Here is a 19,689-nt window from a genome sequence, read left to right as displayed (position 1 = left end):
TTTCGGGATGGAGGCGACCACAAGGACAAATGAGAGTATAAGTGTTCAGAGCGAAGGCTTATTCTTAGGAGGTGGGTGTTCCATACTTTTCTTGGCCTCCTCAGAGCAGCCAGCCCCCTGGCAGCCTCCTACGGAGGCAGGCTCATTTAGTTACACAGTTAAAAACATGGCGCCTGGAGGCTGGTGCTATGCTAAGTGCTAAGTCACTTCAGCCGTGTCCAACTCTCTGTGACCCCATAGACGGCAGCCCACCAGGCTCCCCCGTCCCTGGGATTCTCCAGGCAAGAACACTGGAGTGGGTGGCCATTTCCTTCTACCGTGCATGAAAGTAAAAAGTGAAAATGAAGTCGCTCAGTCGTGTCCGACTCTTCCCAACCCATGAACAGCGGAGCCTGGGATTTTCCAGGCAAGAATACTGGAGTGGGGTGTCATCGCCTTCTCCGAAGCAGGCTGGTGGTTGGTAGCCATTCTGCAGAAACACCCGTCCTCCTAACAGAAATATTTATAGGCCTGATGCTTAGGGGGAGGGAGGATACACGGGGAGATGGATTTGCCTTTCTGACTTATCAGGGGAGCCCATTGGAGCTACTCTGTTGCTGCTTCATTCTTCTTTCCCCTGCCCTGTTTATTTTTCACCCTGCTGCCCTCACTTTCTTTTTGCAATGTTAGCTCAAATGCGCAAGTTCCAAGTACAAACCATGGGACCTTTCCACCACTGTAGTCCAGCTGCTTCATTCCAGTGTTCCCCAACACTCCTCTACACCCAGTTCTGATTATTTCTCGCATATTATTCATCTCATAGCAACACATGTCCCTTGCATGGGCTGGAGGTGGTGAAAATGAGAGCAGGGACTGCTTCATAGAGATAGCTGCATTTTTGTATTTACAGGTGTGGGTGCGGGGAAAGAACATTTCTGAAAGAAGTAACCATGTGTGAAATGGCACAGAGAGTGTAGAGAACAGGTTCACAAACTTTTAGTGTATGTGATAATGGTAGAGGCAGCTTAATTAATACACACGTTGTTGTTCTTCAGTCCCTAAGTTGTGTACTACTCTGCGATCCCGTAGACGGCAGCACTCCAGGCTCCTCTGCCCTCCCACTGTCTCCCAGAGTTTGCTCAAGTTCATATCCATTGAGTCTGTGTTGCTGTCTAACCATCTCATCCTCTGCAGCCCCTTCTCTTCCTGCCCTCAATCTTTCCCAGCATCAGGCCCTTTTCCAATGAGTCAGCTCTTCATAGCAGGTGGCAAGAGTACTAGAACTTCAGCTCAGTTTCAGTCCTTCCAGTGAATATTCAGGGTTGATTTCCTTTAGGATTGACTGGTTTGATCTCCTTGCTGTCCAAGAGACTCTCAAGAGTATTTTCTAGCACCACAGTTCAAAAACATCAATTCTTCAGTGCTCTCTTTATGGGCCAACTCTCACATCCATATGTGACTACTGGAAAAAACATAGCTTTGACTAGAAGGACCTTTGTTGGCAAAGTAATGTCTCTGCTTTTTAATATGCTATCTAGGTTCCTCATAGCTTCCTTCCAAGGAGCAAGCATCTTTTAATTTCATGGCTGCAATCACCATCCACAGTGATTTTCGAGCCTAGAAAAATAAAGTCAGCCACTGTTCCCACTGTTTCCCCATCTGTTCGCCATGAAGTGATGGGAGTGGATGCCATGATCTTCATTTTCTGAATGTTTGAGCTTTAAGCCAAAGTTTCACTCTCCTCTTTCTCTTTCATCAAGAGGCTCTTTAGTTCCTCTTCACTTTCTGCCATAAGGGTGGTGTCATTTGCGTATCTGAGGTTATTGATATTTCTCCTGGCAATCTTGATTCCGGGCCTGTGTTTCCTCCAGCCCAGCGTTTCTCATGATGTACTGCATATAAGTTAAATAAGTAGGGTGACAATATACAGCCTCAGTGTACTCCTTTTCCTATTTGGAACCAATCTGTTGTTCCATGTCCAGTTCTAACTGTTGCTTCCTGATCTGCATACAGATTTCTCAGGAGGCAAGTCAGGAGGTCTGGTATTCCCATCTCTTTCAGAATTTTCCACAGTTTATTGTGATCCACACAGTCAAAGGCTTTGGCATAGTCAAAAAAGCAGAAATAGATGCTTTTCTGGAACTCTCTTGCTTTTTCCATGATCCAGCAGATGTAGGCAATTTGATCTCTGGTTCCTCTGCCTTTTCTAAAACTAGCTTGAACATCTGGAAGTTTCACGGTTCACATATCGCTGAAGCCTGGCTTGGAGAATTTTGAGCATTACTTTACTAGCCTGTGAGATGAGTGCAATTGTGCGGTAGTTTGAGCATTCTTTGGCATTGCCTTTCTTTGGGATTGGAATGAAAACTGACCTTTTCCAGTCCTGTGGCCACTGCTGAGTTTTCCAAATTTGCTGGCATATTGAGGGCAGCACTTTCACAGCATCATCTTTCAGGATTTGAAATAGCTCAACTGGAATTCTATCACCTCCACTAGCTTTGTTTGTAGTGATGCTTTCTAAGGCCCACTTGACTTCACATTCCAGGATGTCTGGCTCTAGGTGAGTGATCACACCATCGTGATTATCTGGGTCATGCAGATCTTTTTTGTATACTTCTTCTGTGTATTATTGCCACCTTTTCTTAATATCTTCTGCTTCTGTTAGGTCCATACCATTTCTGTCCTTTATCGACCCCATCGTTGCATGAAATGTTCCCTGGGTATCTCTAATTTTCTTGAAGAGATCGCTAGTCTTACCCATTCTGTTGTTTTCCTCTACTTCTTTGTATTGATCGCTGAGGAAGGCTTTCTTATCTCTTCTTGCTATTCTTTGGAACTCTGCATTCAGTTGTTTATATCTTTCCTTTTCTCTTTTGCTTTTCGCTTCTCTTCTTTTCACAGCTATTTGTAAGGTCTCCCCAGACAGCCATTTTGCTTTTTGCATTTCTTTTCCGTGGGGATGGTCTTGATCCCTGTCTCTGTAGAATGTCACAACCCTCTGTCCATAGTTCATCAGGCAGTCTATCTATTAGATCTAGTCCCTTAAATCTATTTCTCACTTCCACTGTATAATCATTAGTAATTTGATTTAGGTCATACCTGAATGATCTAGTGGTTTTCCGTACTTTCTTCAATTTAAGTCTGAATTTGGCAATAAGGAGCTCATGATCTGAGCCACAGTCAGCTCCCAGTGTTGTTTTTGCTGACTGTATAGAGCTTCTCCATGTTTGGCTGCAAAGAATATAATCACTCTGATTTCGGTGTTGACCATCTGGTGATGTCCATGTGTAGAGACTTCTCTTGTGCTGTTGGAAGAGGATGTTTGCTATGACCAGTGCATTCTCTTGGCAGAACTCTATTAGCTTTGCCCTGCTTCATTCTGTACTCCAAGGCCAAATTTACCTGTTATTCCAGGTATTTCTTGACTTCCTACTTTTGCATTCCAGTCCCCTATAATGAAAAGGACATCTTTTTTGGGTGTTACTTCTAAAAGGTCTTGTAGTTCTTCATACAACCGTTCCACTTCAGCTTTTTCAGCGTTACTGTTTGGGGCATAGGCTTGGATCATTGTGATATTGAATGGTTTGCCTTGGCAACGAACAGAGATCATTCTGTCGTTTTTGAGATAGCATCCAAGTACTGCATTTCGGACTCTCTTGTTGACCATGATGGCTACTCCATTTCTTCTAAGGGATTCCTGCCCACGGTAGTAGATATAATGGTCATCTGAGTTAAATTCACCCAAGGCAATGGCACTCCACTCCAGTACTCCTGCCTGGAAAATCCCATGGATGGAGGAGCCTGGTAGGCTGCGGTCCATAGGGTCGCTACGAGTTGGACACGACTGAGTGACTTCACTTTGACTTTTCACTTTCATGCATTGGAGAAGGAAATGGCAGCCCACTCCAGTGTTCTTGCCTGGAGAATCCCAGGGACGGGGGAGCCTGGTGGGCTGCCATCTATGGGGTCGTGCAGGGTTGGGCACGACCGAAGCGACTTAGCAGCAGCAGCAGCAGCAGTCCATTTTAGTTCACTGATTCCTAGAATGTCAACATTCACTCTTGTCATCTCCTGTTTGACCACTTCTAATTTGCCTTGATTCATGGACCTGACATTCCAGGTTCCTATGCATTATTCCTCTTTACAGCAATGGACCTTGGTTCTATCACCATTCACATCCACAACTGGGTATTGTTTTTGCTTTGGCTCCATGCCTTCATTCTTTCTGCAATTATTTCTCCACTGATCTCCAGTAGCATATTGGGCACCTACCATCCCGGGGAGTTCCCCTTTCAGTATCCTGTCATTTTTCCTTTTCATACTGTTAATGGGGTTCCCAAGGCAAGAATACTGAAGTGGTTTGCCATTCCCTTCTCCAGTGGACCACATTCTGTCAGACCTCTCCACCACAGCCCTCCCGTCTTTGGTGGCCCCACACGACATGGCTTAGTTTCATTGAGTTAGACAAGGCTGTGGCCCGTGTGATCAGATTGGCTAGTTTTCTGTGATTATGGTTTCAGTGTGTCTGCCCTCTGATGCCCTCTTGCAACACCTATTGTCTTACTTGGGTTTCTCTTACCTTGGACGAGGGGCATCTCCTCACGGCCACCCCTCCTGACCTTGAACGTGGAGTAGCTCCTTTTGGCCCTTGTGCACCCACGCAGCTGCCGCTCCTTGGACCTGGGGTAGCTCCTCTCAGCTGCTGCCCTGACCTCGCTCCTCTCAGCCACCACCCTGACATCGGGCGTGGGGTAGCTCCTCTGGGCCCCTCCTCTGCAGACGCAGCCTGGCACTCTCGGTCGCTGCCCCTGACCTTGGTCGAGGGGTAGCTCCTCTAGGCCATGCTTCTGAGCGGTCTGTCACAGCAGCCGGCGTGATTGTGCGTGGTCCATTACAGTGAGTTCAAAAGAATGTCTAGCACCCACTAATTAGAATATACTAAGGAGAATCCCATCTCTTAATCCAATATACCGAGTCTTGAAGGTAAAAAGAATCTTAGCAAGAATACCTAGAAGAGTGTATATGAAAAATATCAAACTTCATTTTATATATATATATATATGTATATGTATATATATATATGTATACACACACACACACACAGATGTTACAGTTCTCATTTATAACGAAGTGAGATGCTCCTACCCATCAAGAAAGCCAAATAAATCTCATTTACAAATCAATTTGTTCAAAATATATCAGGCATTTATTATGCCATGCACTTTATTGAGGAGTAAAGATTCAACATTTAAAACATGGTTTTGCAAAATGCTTGCAATATTAGAAATATACGAGTAAATCAGTAGTGAGAGTGAAGTGTGATAAAATATAAAATTTGGGGATTGGCTTTAAAGAGATCTTTAGAACAGGAAAAGCTGCTAGCCATTTTGAAACGCTGCAAGATTTGTAAATATAGATGGCCAATCGAAGAGATTAAAAATTTCTTGGCATTCCACCTTTATATATTCCAATATACTTTTCTGATAATAAAAGCAGCAAAATTTTAAGGGTCTAGAAGGAGACTAGATCTTTCCAAATACACAATATTTTAAGATGGCCATTTTAGAATAGTTACTTGCTGAAAATATTCAGTTATATACTGAGAGGTTCAATAGCTTCTTGTTGGTTATGTAATCTGACCTGTAGAACAGACTGGATAGCAAGAGGTAGTTTGTTTCATCCATTATTTAAAACAGATTTTCTAGCAGTACACTCTGAGTTTAAAATTCGTTTCAGGTGTTGAAACTTTCTATGATGTTTTGCTCCATCAACTGCCACTGAAAGTGACATTTCCTCTATTTATAACTTACTTTATTTCCCAAGACACGCCTAAGAAACTTTAGGCTAAGGTCAATTGTAAGAAACTTATATCCTTGGGCAGAATATAATTACCAGTTACTTCTAAAACTAAATTTTACTATAGGTATTTCCCTTGAAATGATAACACCAATGATAACAATTAAGGTATAACTTTTCCCTTACATCTAGTTAGGAATATTAGATGTGTTCAAATAAATAAATTAGCGATTAAATGTATTGAGAATTTTTTCAAGTGGTAATTCAAACTCTAAATTTCAAATTATCCAACTAGTAGACCTTTTAAAGAAAAAATATATAAAGAAAACAGATTTTCTATATGTTTGATATATTTCAAAACTCCCTTGCCCCTAACTCATGATTCCTCCCCAAAATAATCATAGGTTTATATTCTGTTCCACATGTAGCATACTATTAACACTTAAGGGTTGGGCTGGGATGTTTGTATAATCAGTTATAAATTGAAATGAGTTTAAAAACAGCCCCTGACACCTCACACCCCATGAAGATGTCACTGTCTAAGAAAAAGAAAAACAGAAAATAAATGTTGTTGAAGCTATGGAGAAATTGGAACACTTGTGCACTGTTAGTAGGAATGTAAAATGGTATAGCTACTATGGAAAACAGAAATCAAAAACAGAATTACCATAAGATTCAGCATTTGCATTTTTGGTATCTATCCAAAATAGCTGAAAGCAGAGTCTAGAAGACTCTTAGGTTCATAGCAGCATTATTCACAACAGCCAAGAGTCCATCCAGTGTCCATCAACAAATGGATGGATAAGTACAATGTAGTATATACAGACAATGGAATACCATTTAGTGTTTAAAAGGAAGAAAGTGTTGACATGATACAACACGGATGACCCTTAAGGAAATTTTATTAAGTGAAATAAATTAGCTTACAAAAAAGGTAAATATTGATTGATTCTACTTATATGAGCTAGCTAGAATAGTCAAACTCAGAGAGAAAGTGGAATGGCAGTTGCCAGGAGTTGGTGGGGAGGTAGGAATGGAAAAATTTTGTTTAGTATGTATAGAGTTTCAGTTTTGCAAGATGTCAAAGTCCTGGAGATTAGTTGCACAATGCAAATATACTTAACAGTACTGAAGTGTACACTTAAAAATGTGTAAGATGATAAATTGTATGTTGTGTGTGTTTTACCAGAGTGGAAAAAAAATAATTAAGAAAATCCCTGATCATTAAGAAGGCAACCAAGGAAACATTTTATATTATTATTTCTGGAGGGACAGTCAGACTTCACATGATGCTGCTGAAGCCATCTTTTAAAAAACTGACTTAAATATCCAAAGTTTTTAAAAGTTTAAAGTAGTAAGGAAAAACAAAGCATTATTTATCATCCCCTGGGAGTTGCAATAAGCCAAACACCTTTTCTTAGGGTAATAGTCATAAAGAAAGGCCAGAGAAAAAGAAAGAAGGAAGCTGTTAGGCATAACATATAAAGATGTAGAATTTTCTCTGGCTGGTGATAAATGTATACAGGGCAAATCAAATTACAGGATGTCCTATTTTAAGAAACCCTATTTTCTATGCAAATGAAATAAGACTTAATTTATCACATTCTGAAAGTATGCTTTCATATTCTTTGAAATAGGGGGTTCCATTACATCACTTAGCATTTATTTGAGGACTTGAAGTACTTGTCTCAGAGGTGGAGGCAGTGGCAACATGTTAGAAACCACTGTCAATTGGAAATCAATCCATAATCAAGATGACACTTCTAAAATTATAATGTTAATCAGTGAGGAAATATGTGATTCCATTTTTAAGAATGTGCTTCATGTACATAAGTCCAGGAATGTCATCTATGGTGTAAAACAGGGTCTACTTTTAGTCATACATGGCATAATTCAAAAACAAAAGTCACACTCAATCCTGTACCTCTGGGTTAGTAAGGAAGCAGGAAAAACAATGAACCATATCTAAGGTGCTGGGGGATATTATTTGATGAATTTACTAGGAGCTTAGAGGAAACTAAAGTTGCTGCCCTCTGACTGGAATATTCAAGTTTATCATTTGTGCGTGACATAAAAGGGCAATTTAGATGTTAAAATTTAATCAACATGAAACATGAATGCCTTAGGTTGAAACAGAGAATGGCACAATAATGGCATTAGAAAAGGTGAAAATAGCACCATAACTCTCATTGACATCATCAATGTGTTTGCTTCAGTGAACTGTACCTCCAAAATGGAAAAACAAAAAAGTCATTTGTACGGAAAGTATCATCAATATTTATTTTTCTTCTTGCCCAGCTGTAGAATGACCTACATTCTAGAAAGGATGTAAAAACATCTAACCAAAATATAGATTTTTCTTTACTTAAAACAGCAACCTTTGGTAGACTTCCCCGATCATCTTTGGTCAATATGATTGCACTGGGGAAATTTAAAAATTGATCATTACCAAGAGAAATGATGAAATGTTATTTTGGAGGGGGGGGGACGAAGTAGTGTTTAATATCCACAAAACAAACATTCATTGGCCATCCATGTACAAGTCATTAATTGCCTAGTATGTGCCAGATATCTGTGTGTGTGTGTGTGTGTGTGTGTGCATGTGCATGTGTGCACAATCAGTCGTGTTTGACTCTGTGACCCCATGGACTGTAGCCTGCTAGGCTCCTCTGTCCATGGGATTTTCCAGGCAAGAATCCTAGAGTGGGTTTCCATTTCCTACTCCAGGGTATCTTCCTGAGCAAGGGATAGAACCCACATCTCTTGCACTGGCAGGTGGATTCCTTACCACTAAGCCAGCTGGGAAGCCCACCAGACATGTAGTAATGCATATAGGTCTGCACATCTATATATATGGGTGAGTTTTGGAATGAGAATCAGAAGACCTAACTTCTGAGATCCTACACCCCTCAGTCTCTTTCAAGTACCATTTCTATCTATATCTGTATCTCTAGCCTTAACTTCTTTTATGAGCTTCAGAACTGTATTTCTAACTACCAACCAGCCATTCCTATCTAGAAACTCCACACACATTTCAAATTGTACCAGGTCCAACTGTAACATTCTAGTATGTATGTACATTCCAGGCACTCACAATATACTTTCAAACCAATATTCCCTCTCCACCGTTATTTTATTTTCCAGACCCAGCTCTAGTATTCTATCTTCTGGGAGCTCCTCATGTCCTTTCTAGCAGAATTCATTCTTATTTTTCCCATTTTCTCATAGTACTTAGTAAATATCCTTAATACTCTATTTACCTTTTCTTTTCATTAGCGAATTTTTACAACTAGTGAATCAGGTATCTTTCACCTCAGCTGTATCATCAACCTTTATGGCAGATGTCCTGTTTTGTTGTTGCTCTCATTTTTGTGTCTGAATGGATTAATTTGAAAACACTCAGATAAAATGGTGTTTTTGGAAGTAAATTGTTTCGGTAGGTCTGAGTTGAGACTTGAGGGTCATGGCAACTTCCTGTAAACACACTGTCCTTTAATGATGCCACCTTCCAATGCTCAATGTTTCTGGGTTTGCAGCCGGCCAAGAAGGGGAAATACTTTCAGGCAACCCTTTTCAGCAGCTCTTAAAATAGCATCCCTTAAACACCTATGGACTCTGCAGCCTTTCTTTCACTTAAATGGAGAAGGAAATGGCAACCCACTCCAGTATTCTTGCCTAGAGAATCCTGTGGACAGAGGAGCCTGGTGGGCTGCTGTCCATAGGGTCGCATAGAGTCGGACACAACTGAAGCGACTTAGCATTCATGCATGCATTGGGGAAGGAAATGGCAACCCACTCTAGTGTTCTTGCCTGAAGAATCCCAGGGATGGAAGAGCCTGGTGGGCTGCTGTCTATGGGGTCGCACAGAGTTGGACAGGACTGAAGCGACTTAGCAGCAGCAGCAGCAGCAGCTTTCACTTAAGTACATGTTGTTCTCACTGAACTGCATTCCTGAGCAGCTCATATAGTGACATGTTTAATATAGTTGGGTTACCCAAGCAGAGATGAGGAAGCTGTCAGTAAAACATCCGGGAGGCAGGGGGGCTTTATGAATTGCTTTCTAATATGACTATAAACTGGCAATTAATGGAAAAATTTTGACAACTTGTTCAACATGCAGTACAGTCAGATAAAAAATCAAACTCCAGAGAATTCGATTTTGTTTATCATTTAAGCTACAGTGTATTTAACAGATGAATTTTTTCCAGAGTAGTCATCTCAGTTTATTTCAGTGGATATCCTTGATTAGTAAATTCTCTCTCCTTTTTAAAGAAAATTTAGAAATTATCTCATCTAGAGAGTAAAGGGGAGGAACACATATTTTTTGAGTCGGCAACAAGCTTGGGGAGGAATATGTAGTTAGGGATAAATGGAATTAAACTTTTTTATGTATTGTTATAAGTTAACTAATTTTTCCAGGCAACAGTGATAGGTAGTTTGTACTTACAGCCATGTACTCCCTTGTTTTAAGCAAACTGTATGTATGTGTTTCTTGAAATGCTGGCATGGTTACTTTTTTAATTATTTCACCCTTGTAGGTTACACAGTTAATTGTACTCCAGTAAATCGCATTTACCCGGAACTAGAAAATATTTAAAATAATTAAACTTCTACTAATATAAATACAGAATTAGGCTATCTAGTTTTTTAAGGGCCAGCCATGTGATCTGACATGAAGGAGATAACACCCTAAATCATGAGAACACTGAGTGAGTCAGTGATGAAGTTAAGGGCTAAGCAACAGGAAAAAATTGGGAGACGTTCCTTCTATTTGTTTAAAATATCACCTCACATAGAAAGTGTCATTTCCTCCGAAAATGTTCGCCCAATGTCCCCAAACAATGATGAAGAACCATAAAAATACCCTATAACCTACAAGAAGACAGGCAGTGAGTACTTAGGTGAAGTTTTTGGGTAATATCTAATGAAGTTTTTAGTAAATATACACACACAAAGGAAAAACAGAAACTGCCTACAAAAAAAGATCTTTCAAAACTTAGCTTTGTAAAAAGCAAAGTATTTTAAAGAAATCTTCAAATATAAGTATCTGCAGGTGAAAATACATAATTCCAATGGCATCTAAAACGTATACATTTTCCTTTATCTTCTGGTATCACATATGGAAAGCTTATGAATGGATAAGCACCATGGTCTCACCAGAAATGAATTAGGGTAAATGTTATGGTAAAAAAAAAAAAAAAAAGCAGGGGACGGGGACGCTTCCCTGGTAGCTCGGCTGGTACAGAATCCGCCTGCCATGCAGGAGACCCTGGTTCGATTCCTGAGTTGGGAAGATCCCCTGCAGAAGGGAACACCTACCCACTCCAGTATTCTGGCCTGGAGAATTCCATGGACTGTATACTCCATGGGGCCACAGAGTCAGACACGATGGAGTGACTTTCACTTACGGTAAAAAGACAGGAAAATACAACAGGATTCCATATTATTTAACAGCCAAAATTTTATGTATTTATGCATTGAACTTTAGATTTCTAGAGGCAAGTACATTCATTCGGTAAATATTTACTGATTGCCTATGATTTTACTAGGCATTAGTGGAGAAATTTGAGAATATAAAAATGACAGTTATATTCTCTGCTCTTAAGACATGTACAACTGAGTTGGAGACACATAAATGCATACAAATACATTTTATTGCTATATAACAACTATGCTAATTCGCTTCTTCGCAACCCCATGGACTGTAGCCTTCCAGGCTCCTCTGTCCATGGGATTCTTCAGGCAACAATATTGGAGTGGGTTGCCATTTCCTTCTCCAGGGGATCTTCCCAACCCAGGGATCAAACCCACGTCTCTTACATCTCCTGCAATGACAAGCTAGTTCTTCACCACTAGTGTCAGCTGGGAAGCGCATATAACAACTATATGTGTGTTAGTTGCTTAGTAGTGTCCGACTTTTGCAACCCCATAGACTGTAGCCCACCAGGACCCTCTGTCCATAGGATTCTCCAGGAAAGAACACTGGAATAGGTTGCCATTTCCTTCTCCAAAAGGAACTAGAGAAAGAAAGAAGGTGAAGTTGCTCAGTTGTGTCCAACTCTTCGCGACCCCATGGACTGTAGCCTACCAGGCTCCTCCTTCCATGGAATTTTCCAGGCAAGAACACTGGAGTGGGTGGCCATTTCCTTCTCCAATATAACAACTATACAACCCTGTTAACATAATCTCTGTAAACAAAAACTGCTTTTCCCCCACTGTATTTCTTAACTTACTTTTAGAATCACTCATTACGTTACTCAATTGGCTCAGATTTCCAATTGAACAGCATGTAATGGACACCAAGGCAACATCTGAGTGCCGAAGTATTTAAGGAAAACCAGACATGCCACAACACTAATGCAAGATCAGCAGCACAACCTGGCCAGTTGTGAGGAAAGGCCAGTCTCTCTTCTCACTTCCAGTATTCTCACATAGGGAGAAGTACAATCTGTTTTCCTAACAAACCATGTTTTGTATTGGTCTATGCTCCAAAGTACTTTTCTTCAACCTAATGGCATTTACTTTTACTTTCTGGCCCATCTTCTTAGAATAAATCTAAATAATAAATATTTTTAGAATATTTTTAGAATTTAATTTAGAAATAAATCTAAATAAATCATCCTGTATCCTTGATAATCGCGTATTACTGTATTGAGAGTCGTAACATCACAACAACTTTTTAACAATCTGTTTATTCTACTTCAGATAAGAATCTTTGAACTTGACAAAATAAAATCTTAACAAATTTAACTTTACAAGCTAACAGTCTTTTTCAGAAGTAGGGACTGGGTTCATTTTCCTTCTTTGCGGTTTTTTTCTATGACTTTGTTAAGCGGAAGTAGAAATTTTAAAGCATGTCCAAGTATAGTATTTGGTATTGACAACAGCAAAAGCAAAAATATCCGGTTCTATACCCGGGATCAGGACCAGTATACATTCTACCTAGCCTGTGATACATTCTACATTTTCATACATGGAACCCATTTTGAATGATGGCACTGAAACTGTGCAAGTACCTTAAACAACAAACATTCACATATACTCACAAGTGTTAATACTACTAAGGCAAAAAGCGAGAAAATATATACTCCGTTATCTATTTAACAACAGGTCAGGAAAACTTAAAAGAGAGAATGGGTGTTTAGATTACTTCTGAAAAGTCAATCAGCAGAACCCTTGCATTCCTAAAGTGTTCTGACCAATTGAGATTTTGGTACCAAAAAACCCAAGATTGTATGACAATCTTGTTTTCACCATGAATGACGTTTTTAAACAGCATGTTTAGCACCAACAATTTACAAACTACAAACATGAAGATGACAATCTGCAAATGGAATGCTTCCAAAACCTGGTAATCTAGAAACTGGCATGTACCTTCCCACTGGAACAACACTATAATACTACAGCCAGCTTTCCAGAACACATGTGCAAACTCTTTTTTTTAAAAAAAAAATACTCTCAATATACCATCTATCTGTGATGAAAAACGACCAAAACAGTATTATCATAATACAGGTAACAGAAAAAGAAAATATACAGAATTGTAAAACCGTGACTGCCAGGCATTAAAGTGAGAGAATACATAAATGACTCAAACAGTAAACAGAACTAAGAATTCGTCAAAATTTTTTTGTATAATTCAAAACGACACTATTGGCCAGGTGTATAAAAGTGTTAAAGCCAAATTTTGACTGACCGAAGGGTAACTCACTCTCTAGGTCGCCATCTCTCTTCGCCTAATACCCTAAGCAGAGGTAAGCTGGAGTTTTTTAATCTGAAAGATAAAAGCCACACAGACTCAAAAGCACAAACACAGGGCAAAGGAGAAAAGTGGGAGGGGGCTGGAAAGTAAATCTGGGCACTTTGAGGACAGGGCGACCATCCTTAGCTCCAGAGGCCTGCATAGTTCCCACGGAGGTTTGAAGGAAGAGGGCCGCCAGCGACGAAGAGCTTCATCTCCGGCCAGTTGTAGCAATGGGTGTAGAGAGCATTGGGCAACTCGGCCAAGGCACTGAGGTCGTTCATCTGCAGGTCATCTTGGTTGAGCCAGCCTCTGCCACAAATCAGCCTGAACCTCCTCCCTGTGGGCCGCGGAGAGGAGTGCTGGCTGTCCGAGACCTTCTCCTCCAGGAACTTCTGCGCGCGGATGTCATAGAAGAGCAGAGAGCCCTGGCCAGTGCCCATGGTGACGATGTGCTCATAGAAGCTGAGAGAGCGCACACCCGTGCCGCCCTCGCGGGAGCACAGGTACCGGATGCTCTGGTGACCCTGGCGCAGGTCCAGGAAAGAGACATGGGACTGGGAGCCTACCGCGTACAGGGACAACTCATCGCAGTAGGTCAGGCACACGTTCTCTCTGCCGTAAGGCAGCCTGATGGACAACAGCCTGGACAGGGTATTCTGGGCTTTCCACAGGTGGAAGTAGCCATCCATGGTCACGGCTCCCAGCTCCTGCCTCTTGGCGCCGAAGGCCACAGCCCGCACCTTGCAGTTACGTGGGTTGGTGGCGGCCCTGGGGACATCCTCCACTTCCGCGGGACGGATGTGGGCATACACGGAGAGCCCTGCAGCATTGCGCCAGGCGATGCTGCTCCGGAATACGTCGGGGTCTATCTTCCAGATGCCCAAGGTGCCGTCGCGGGAGCCGCTCACCACCACAGTGTCGCTCATCCAGGCGATGGCGAAGATCCAGTCTTTGTGGCCATGGTCGCCCAGGCACAAGGGATCCAGCGTTGGCAACCAGTAGACGGCCAGGCTGTTGGGGTTCTCGCCCCCGGTGGCCAGCAGCGTCTTGGAGGGATTCAGCTGGACCGCATGGATGCCGCAGCCCGGCTGGGCGTGGGCCGGCGGGTGCCCACGATCCCGTATGAGGGGGATGCGCGTTACCTGGCTGGACCGCACGTCCACCACGAAGAGCGTGTTGCACTTGGTACCGCACACCACCTGCCTGGCGTTCAGCCACTGCGACGCGAACACCTTGTCCACGGTGCCCAAGGACAGTTCGCGCTCCCGCAGCAGCTCTGGCAGCTTCCGCACCGCGAAGCCATGCAGCTCGCTATCGAAGCCTGAGAGCCCGGCGCGGCCCGGCGCGCCCACCTCGCGCCCCCTCAGGTAGTCCACCAGTGAGCGCCGCACCACCATCCGCTTGGGCTTCTTGGGAGGCTGCGGGCCGTCTGCGTGCACCGCCGCCGAGGCCGGCGACGACGAGCCCGGCGACGACGAGCTCAGCGACGAGGAGCTCAGCGACGACGAACCCTCTGCGGCCTTCTGGGGCGCCGGCTCTTCCCGCTTCTTGTTACCTGTTTGCTCCGGGGCCATGCCGGGCGGCGGGCGGGGGGCGGCGTGGGAAGACAGGGCTGGCGAGCCGGGCGAGGAGTCGCGGACAGGCGAGCGGAGCATGGGCGGCGCGCGGCAGCGAGGGCGGCGGCGACGCGGTTCCAGGTGGGAAATGCTGCCGGCGGCGAGGGCTGCGGGAGCGAAGTCGACTTGGGACGAGGACGACGCGGGGGCCGAGCGCAAGGGGGCGCAGGCGGCGGGAGGGCCGGACGTGGGAGGCCAGGTAGCACGCGGCGGGCTGGGAGGAGTCAAAAGGGGGCCGGAAGGAGGGGTGGATGGAGCCTCGGGGCGGGGGTTGAAATTCACCCGGAACCAGTGCTCCTGGATTCCCGACGTGGCGGAGGGGGGGAGGGGTGCAGAAGCGGGGGGGACGAGCCAGCTGGGGGGCTGTTGCGTGGGAGGGCACTTCGCCTGTGGGGTTGTGTGCGATGAGCCTGGGATGTGCTGGGGGCCTGGCTCCAGGACCCCAAGCTGGCCAAGTGGGCCTGTTCCGAATCCCCACTAAATAATACGGGGTATTTGGCCAACCATCGGACAGCAGCCAATCAGCTTCTGGTTGAACCTAGACAGACTCAACCAAATATATGTGCCTGTGTGTTTAGGTTGGAGGTGCCAGCGTGCATTGTAACTCAGAGCCCGGAAAACGTGGAGAGGAATAGTCAAGGGGAGGGGCAGCTCCCTTCCTGCACTTTGGTGCTGTTCTCAACTCTCAGTTCCAGAGGCAGGTGCTTCGGCATAGTCCCCTGGGGCTTTGGGAGAGGTCCTGCGGGATGGGCAAGATTTTCACAAGCAAACATGGAGATAAAGAGCTTTCGGGATGGAGGCGACCACAAGGACAAATGAGAGTATAAGTGTTCAGAGCGAAGGCTTGTTCTTAGGAGGTGGGTGTTCCATACTTTTCTTGGCCTCCTCAGAGCAGCCAGCCCCCTGGCAGCCTCCTACGGAGGCAGGCTCATTTAGTTACACAGTTAAAAACATGGCGCCTGGAGGCTGGTGCTATGCTAAGTGCTAAGTCACTTCAGCCGTGTCCAACTCTCTGTGACCCCATAGACGGCAGCCCACCAGGCTCCCCCGTCCCTGGGATTCTCCAGGCAAGAACACTGGAGTGGGTGGCCATTTCCTTCTCCAATATAACAACTATACAACCCTGTTAACATAATCTCTGTAAACAAAAACTGCTTTTCCCCACTGTATTTCTTAACTTACTTTTAGGATCACTCATTACATTACTCAATTGGCTCAGATTTTCAATTGAACAGCATGTAATGGACACCAAGGCAACATCTGAGTGCCGAAGTATTTAAGGAAAACCAGACATGCCACAACACTAATGCAAGATCAGCAGCACAACCTGGCCAGTTGTGAGGAAAGGCCAGTCTCTCTTCTCACTTCCAGTATTCTCACATAGGGAGAAGTACAATCTGTTTTCCTAACAAACCATGTTTTGTATTGGTCTATGCTCCAAAGTACTTTTCTTCAACCTAATGGCATTTACTTTTACTTTCTGGCCCATCTTCTTAGAATAAATCTAAATAATAAATATTTTTAGAATATTTTTAGAATTTAATTTAGAAATAAATCTAAATAAATCATCCTGTATCCTTGATAATCGCGTATTACTGTATTGAGAGTCGTAACATCACAACAACTTTTTAACAATCTGTTTATTCTACTTTAGATAAGAATCTTTGAACTTGACAAAATAAAATCTTAACAAATTTAACTTTACAAGCTAACAGTCTTTTTCAGAAGTAGGGACTGGGTTCATTTTCCTTCTTTGCGGTTTTTTTCTATGACTTTGTTAAGCGGAAGTAGAAATTTTAAAGCATGTCCAAGTATAGTATTTGGTATTGACAACAGCAAAAGCAAAAATATCCAGTTCTATACCCGGGATCAGGACCAGTATACATTCTACCTAGCCTGTGATACATTCTACATTTTCATACATGGAACCCATTTTGAATGATGGCACTGAAACTGTGCAAGTACCTTAAACAACAAACATTCACATATACTCACAAGTGTTAATACTACTAAGGCAAAAAGCGAGAAAATATATACTCCGTTATCTATTTAACAACAGGTCAGGAAAACTTAAAAGAGAGAATGGGTGTTTAGATTACTTCTGAAAAGTCAATCAGCAGAACCCTTGCATTCCTAAAGTGTTCTGACCAATTGAGATTTTGGTACCAAAAAACCCAAGATTGTATGACAATCTTGTTTTCACCATGAATGACGTTTTTAAACAGCATGTTTAGCACCAACAATTTACAAACTACAAACATGAAGATGACAATTTGCAAATGGAATGCTTCCAAAACCTGGTAATCTAGAAACTGGCATGTACCTTCCCACTGGAACAACACTATAATACTACAGCCAGCTTTCCAGAACACATGTACAAACTCTTTTAAAAAAAAAAAAAATACTCTCAATATACCATCTATCTGTGATGAAAAACGACCAAAACAGTATTATCATAATACAGGTAACAGAAAAAGAAAATATACAGAATTGTAAAACCGTGACTGCCAGGCATTAAAGTGAGAGAATACATAAATGACTCAAACAGTAAACAGAACTAAGAATTCGTCAAAATTTTTTTGTATAATTTAAAACGACACTATTGGCCAGGTGTATAAAAGTGTTAAAGCCAAATTTTGACTGACCGAAGGGTAACTCACTCTCTAGGTCGCCATCTCTCTTCGCCTAATACCCTAAGCCGAGGTAAACTGGAGTTTTTTAATCTGAAAGATAAAAGCCACACAGACTCAAAAGCACAAACACAGGGCAAAGGAGAAAAGTGGGAGGGGACTGGAAGGTAAATCTGGGCACTTTGAGGACAGGGCGGCCATCCTTAGCTCCAGAGGCCTGCATAGTTCCCACGGAGGATTGAAGGAAGAGGGCCGCCAGCGACGAAGAGCTTCATCTCCGGCCAGTTGTAGCAATGGGTGTAGAGAGCATTGGGCAACTCGCCCAAGGCACTGAGGTCGTTCATCTGCAGGTCATCTTGGTTGAGCCAGCCTCTGCCACAAATCAGCCTGAACCTCCTCCCTGTGGGCCGCGGAGAGGAGTGCTGGCTATCCGAGACCTTCTCCTCCAGGAACTTCTGCGCGCGGATGTCATAGAACAGCAGAGAGCCGTGGCCGGTGCCCACGGTGACCATGTGCTCATAGAAGCTGAGGGAGCGCACACCCGTGCTGCCCTCGTGGGAGCACAGGTACCGGATGCTCTGGTGACCCTGGCGCAGGTCCAGGAAAGAGACATGGGACTGGGAGCCTACCGCGTACAGGGACAACTCACCGCAGAAGGTCAGGCACACGTTCTCTCTGCAGTAAGGCAGCCTGATGGACAACAGCTTGGACAAGGTATTCTGGGCTTTCCACAGGTGGAAGTAGCCATCCATGGTCACGGCTCCCAGCTCCTGCCTCGTGGCGCTGAAGGCCATAGCCCGCACCTTGGAGTTACGTCGGTTGGTGGAGGCCCTGGGGACATCCTCCACTTCCGCGGGACGGATGTGGGCATACACGGAGAGCCCTTCAGCATTGCGCCGGAATACGTCGGGGTCTATCTTCCAGATGCCCAAGGTGCCGTCGCGGGAGCCGCTCACCACCACCGTGTCGCTCATCCAGGCGATGGCGAAGATCCAGTCTTTGTGGCCATGGTCGCCCAGGCACAAGGGATCCAGCGTTGGCAACCAGTAGACGGCCAGGCTGTTGGGGTTCTCACCCCTGGTGGCCATCAGTGTCTTGGAGGGATTCAGCTGGACCGCATGGATGCCGCAGCCCGGCTGGGCGCGGGCGGGCGTGTGCCGACGATCCCGTATGAGGGGGATGCGCGTTACCTGGCTGGACCGCACGTCCACCACGAAGAGCGTGTTGCACTTGGTACCGCACACCACCTGCCTGGCGTTCAGCCACTGCGACGCGAACACCTTGTCCACGGTGCCCAAGGACAGTTCGCGCTCCCGCAGCAGCTCTGGCAGCTTCCGCACCGCGAAGCCATGCAGCTCGCTATCGAAACCTGAGAGCCCGGCGCGGCCCGGCGCGCCCACCTCGCGCCCCCTCAGGTAGTCCACCAGTGAGCGCCGCACCACCATCCGCTTGGGCTTCTTGGGAGGCTGCGGGCCGTCTGCGTGCACCGCCGCCGAGCCCGGCGACGACGAGCTCAGCGACGAGGAGCTCAGCGACGACGAGCCCTCTGCGGCCTTCTGGGGCGCCGGCTCTTCCCGCTTCTTGTTACCTGTTTGCTCCGGGGCCATGCCGGGCGGCGGGCGGGGGGCGGCGTGGGAAGACAGGGCTGGCGAGCCGGGCGAGGAGTCGCGGACAGGCGAGCGGAGCATGGGCGGCGCGCGGCAGCGAGGGCGGCGGCGATGCGGTTCCAGGTGGGAAATGCTGCCGGCGGCGAGGGCTGCGGGAGCGAAGTCGACTTGGGACGAGGACGACGCGGGGGCCGAGCGCAAGGGGGCGCAGGCGGCGGGAGGGCCGGACGTGGGAGGCCAGGTAGCACGCGGCGGGCTGGGAGGAGTCAAAAGGGGGCAGGAAGGAGGGGTGGATGGAGCCTCGGGGCGGGGGTTGA

The 19,689-nt window shown here is 44.9% G+C and overlaps 2 protein-coding genes across 2 annotated transcripts; both read right to left on the bottom strand.

Annotated features, from left to right (window-relative positions):
- Window positions 1-13,659: 13,659 nt before the first annotated feature.
- Window positions 13,660-16,624, bottom strand: LOC113888196 (DDB1- and CUL4-associated factor 12-like protein 2). Its single transcript, XM_027535479.1, has 3 exons — window positions 16,550-16,624; window positions 15,801-16,049; window positions 13,660-15,612 (listed from the first exon to the last, which is right to left on the bottom strand). Exons 1-3 carry the CDS (start codon window positions 16,622-16,624, stop codon window positions 13,660-13,662), a joined length of 2,277 nt encoding a protein of 758 aa, XP_027391280.1.
- A 1,344-nt stretch (window positions 16,625-17,968) lies between these two features.
- Window positions 17,969-19,372, bottom strand: LOC113886718 (DDB1- and CUL4-associated factor 12-like protein 2). The gene has a single exon (XM_027533081.1). It carries the CDS (start codon window positions 19,370-19,372, stop codon window positions 17,969-17,971), a length of 1,404 nt encoding a protein of 467 aa, XP_027388882.1.
- Between the last annotated feature and the right edge of the window lie 317 nt (window positions 19,373-19,689).

This window comes from Bos indicus x Bos taurus, chromosome X (assembly GCF_003369695.1).
Source record: "Bos indicus x Bos taurus breed Angus x Brahman F1 hybrid chromosome X, Bos_hybrid_MaternalHap_v2.0, whole genome shotgun sequence".
NCBI classification, from domain to species: domain Eukaryota; kingdom Metazoa; phylum Chordata; class Mammalia; order Artiodactyla; family Bovidae; genus Bos; species Bos indicus x Bos taurus.
Note: the sequence above shows the minus strand (reverse complement) of the source record. Positions and strands in the feature narration are given on the sequence as shown.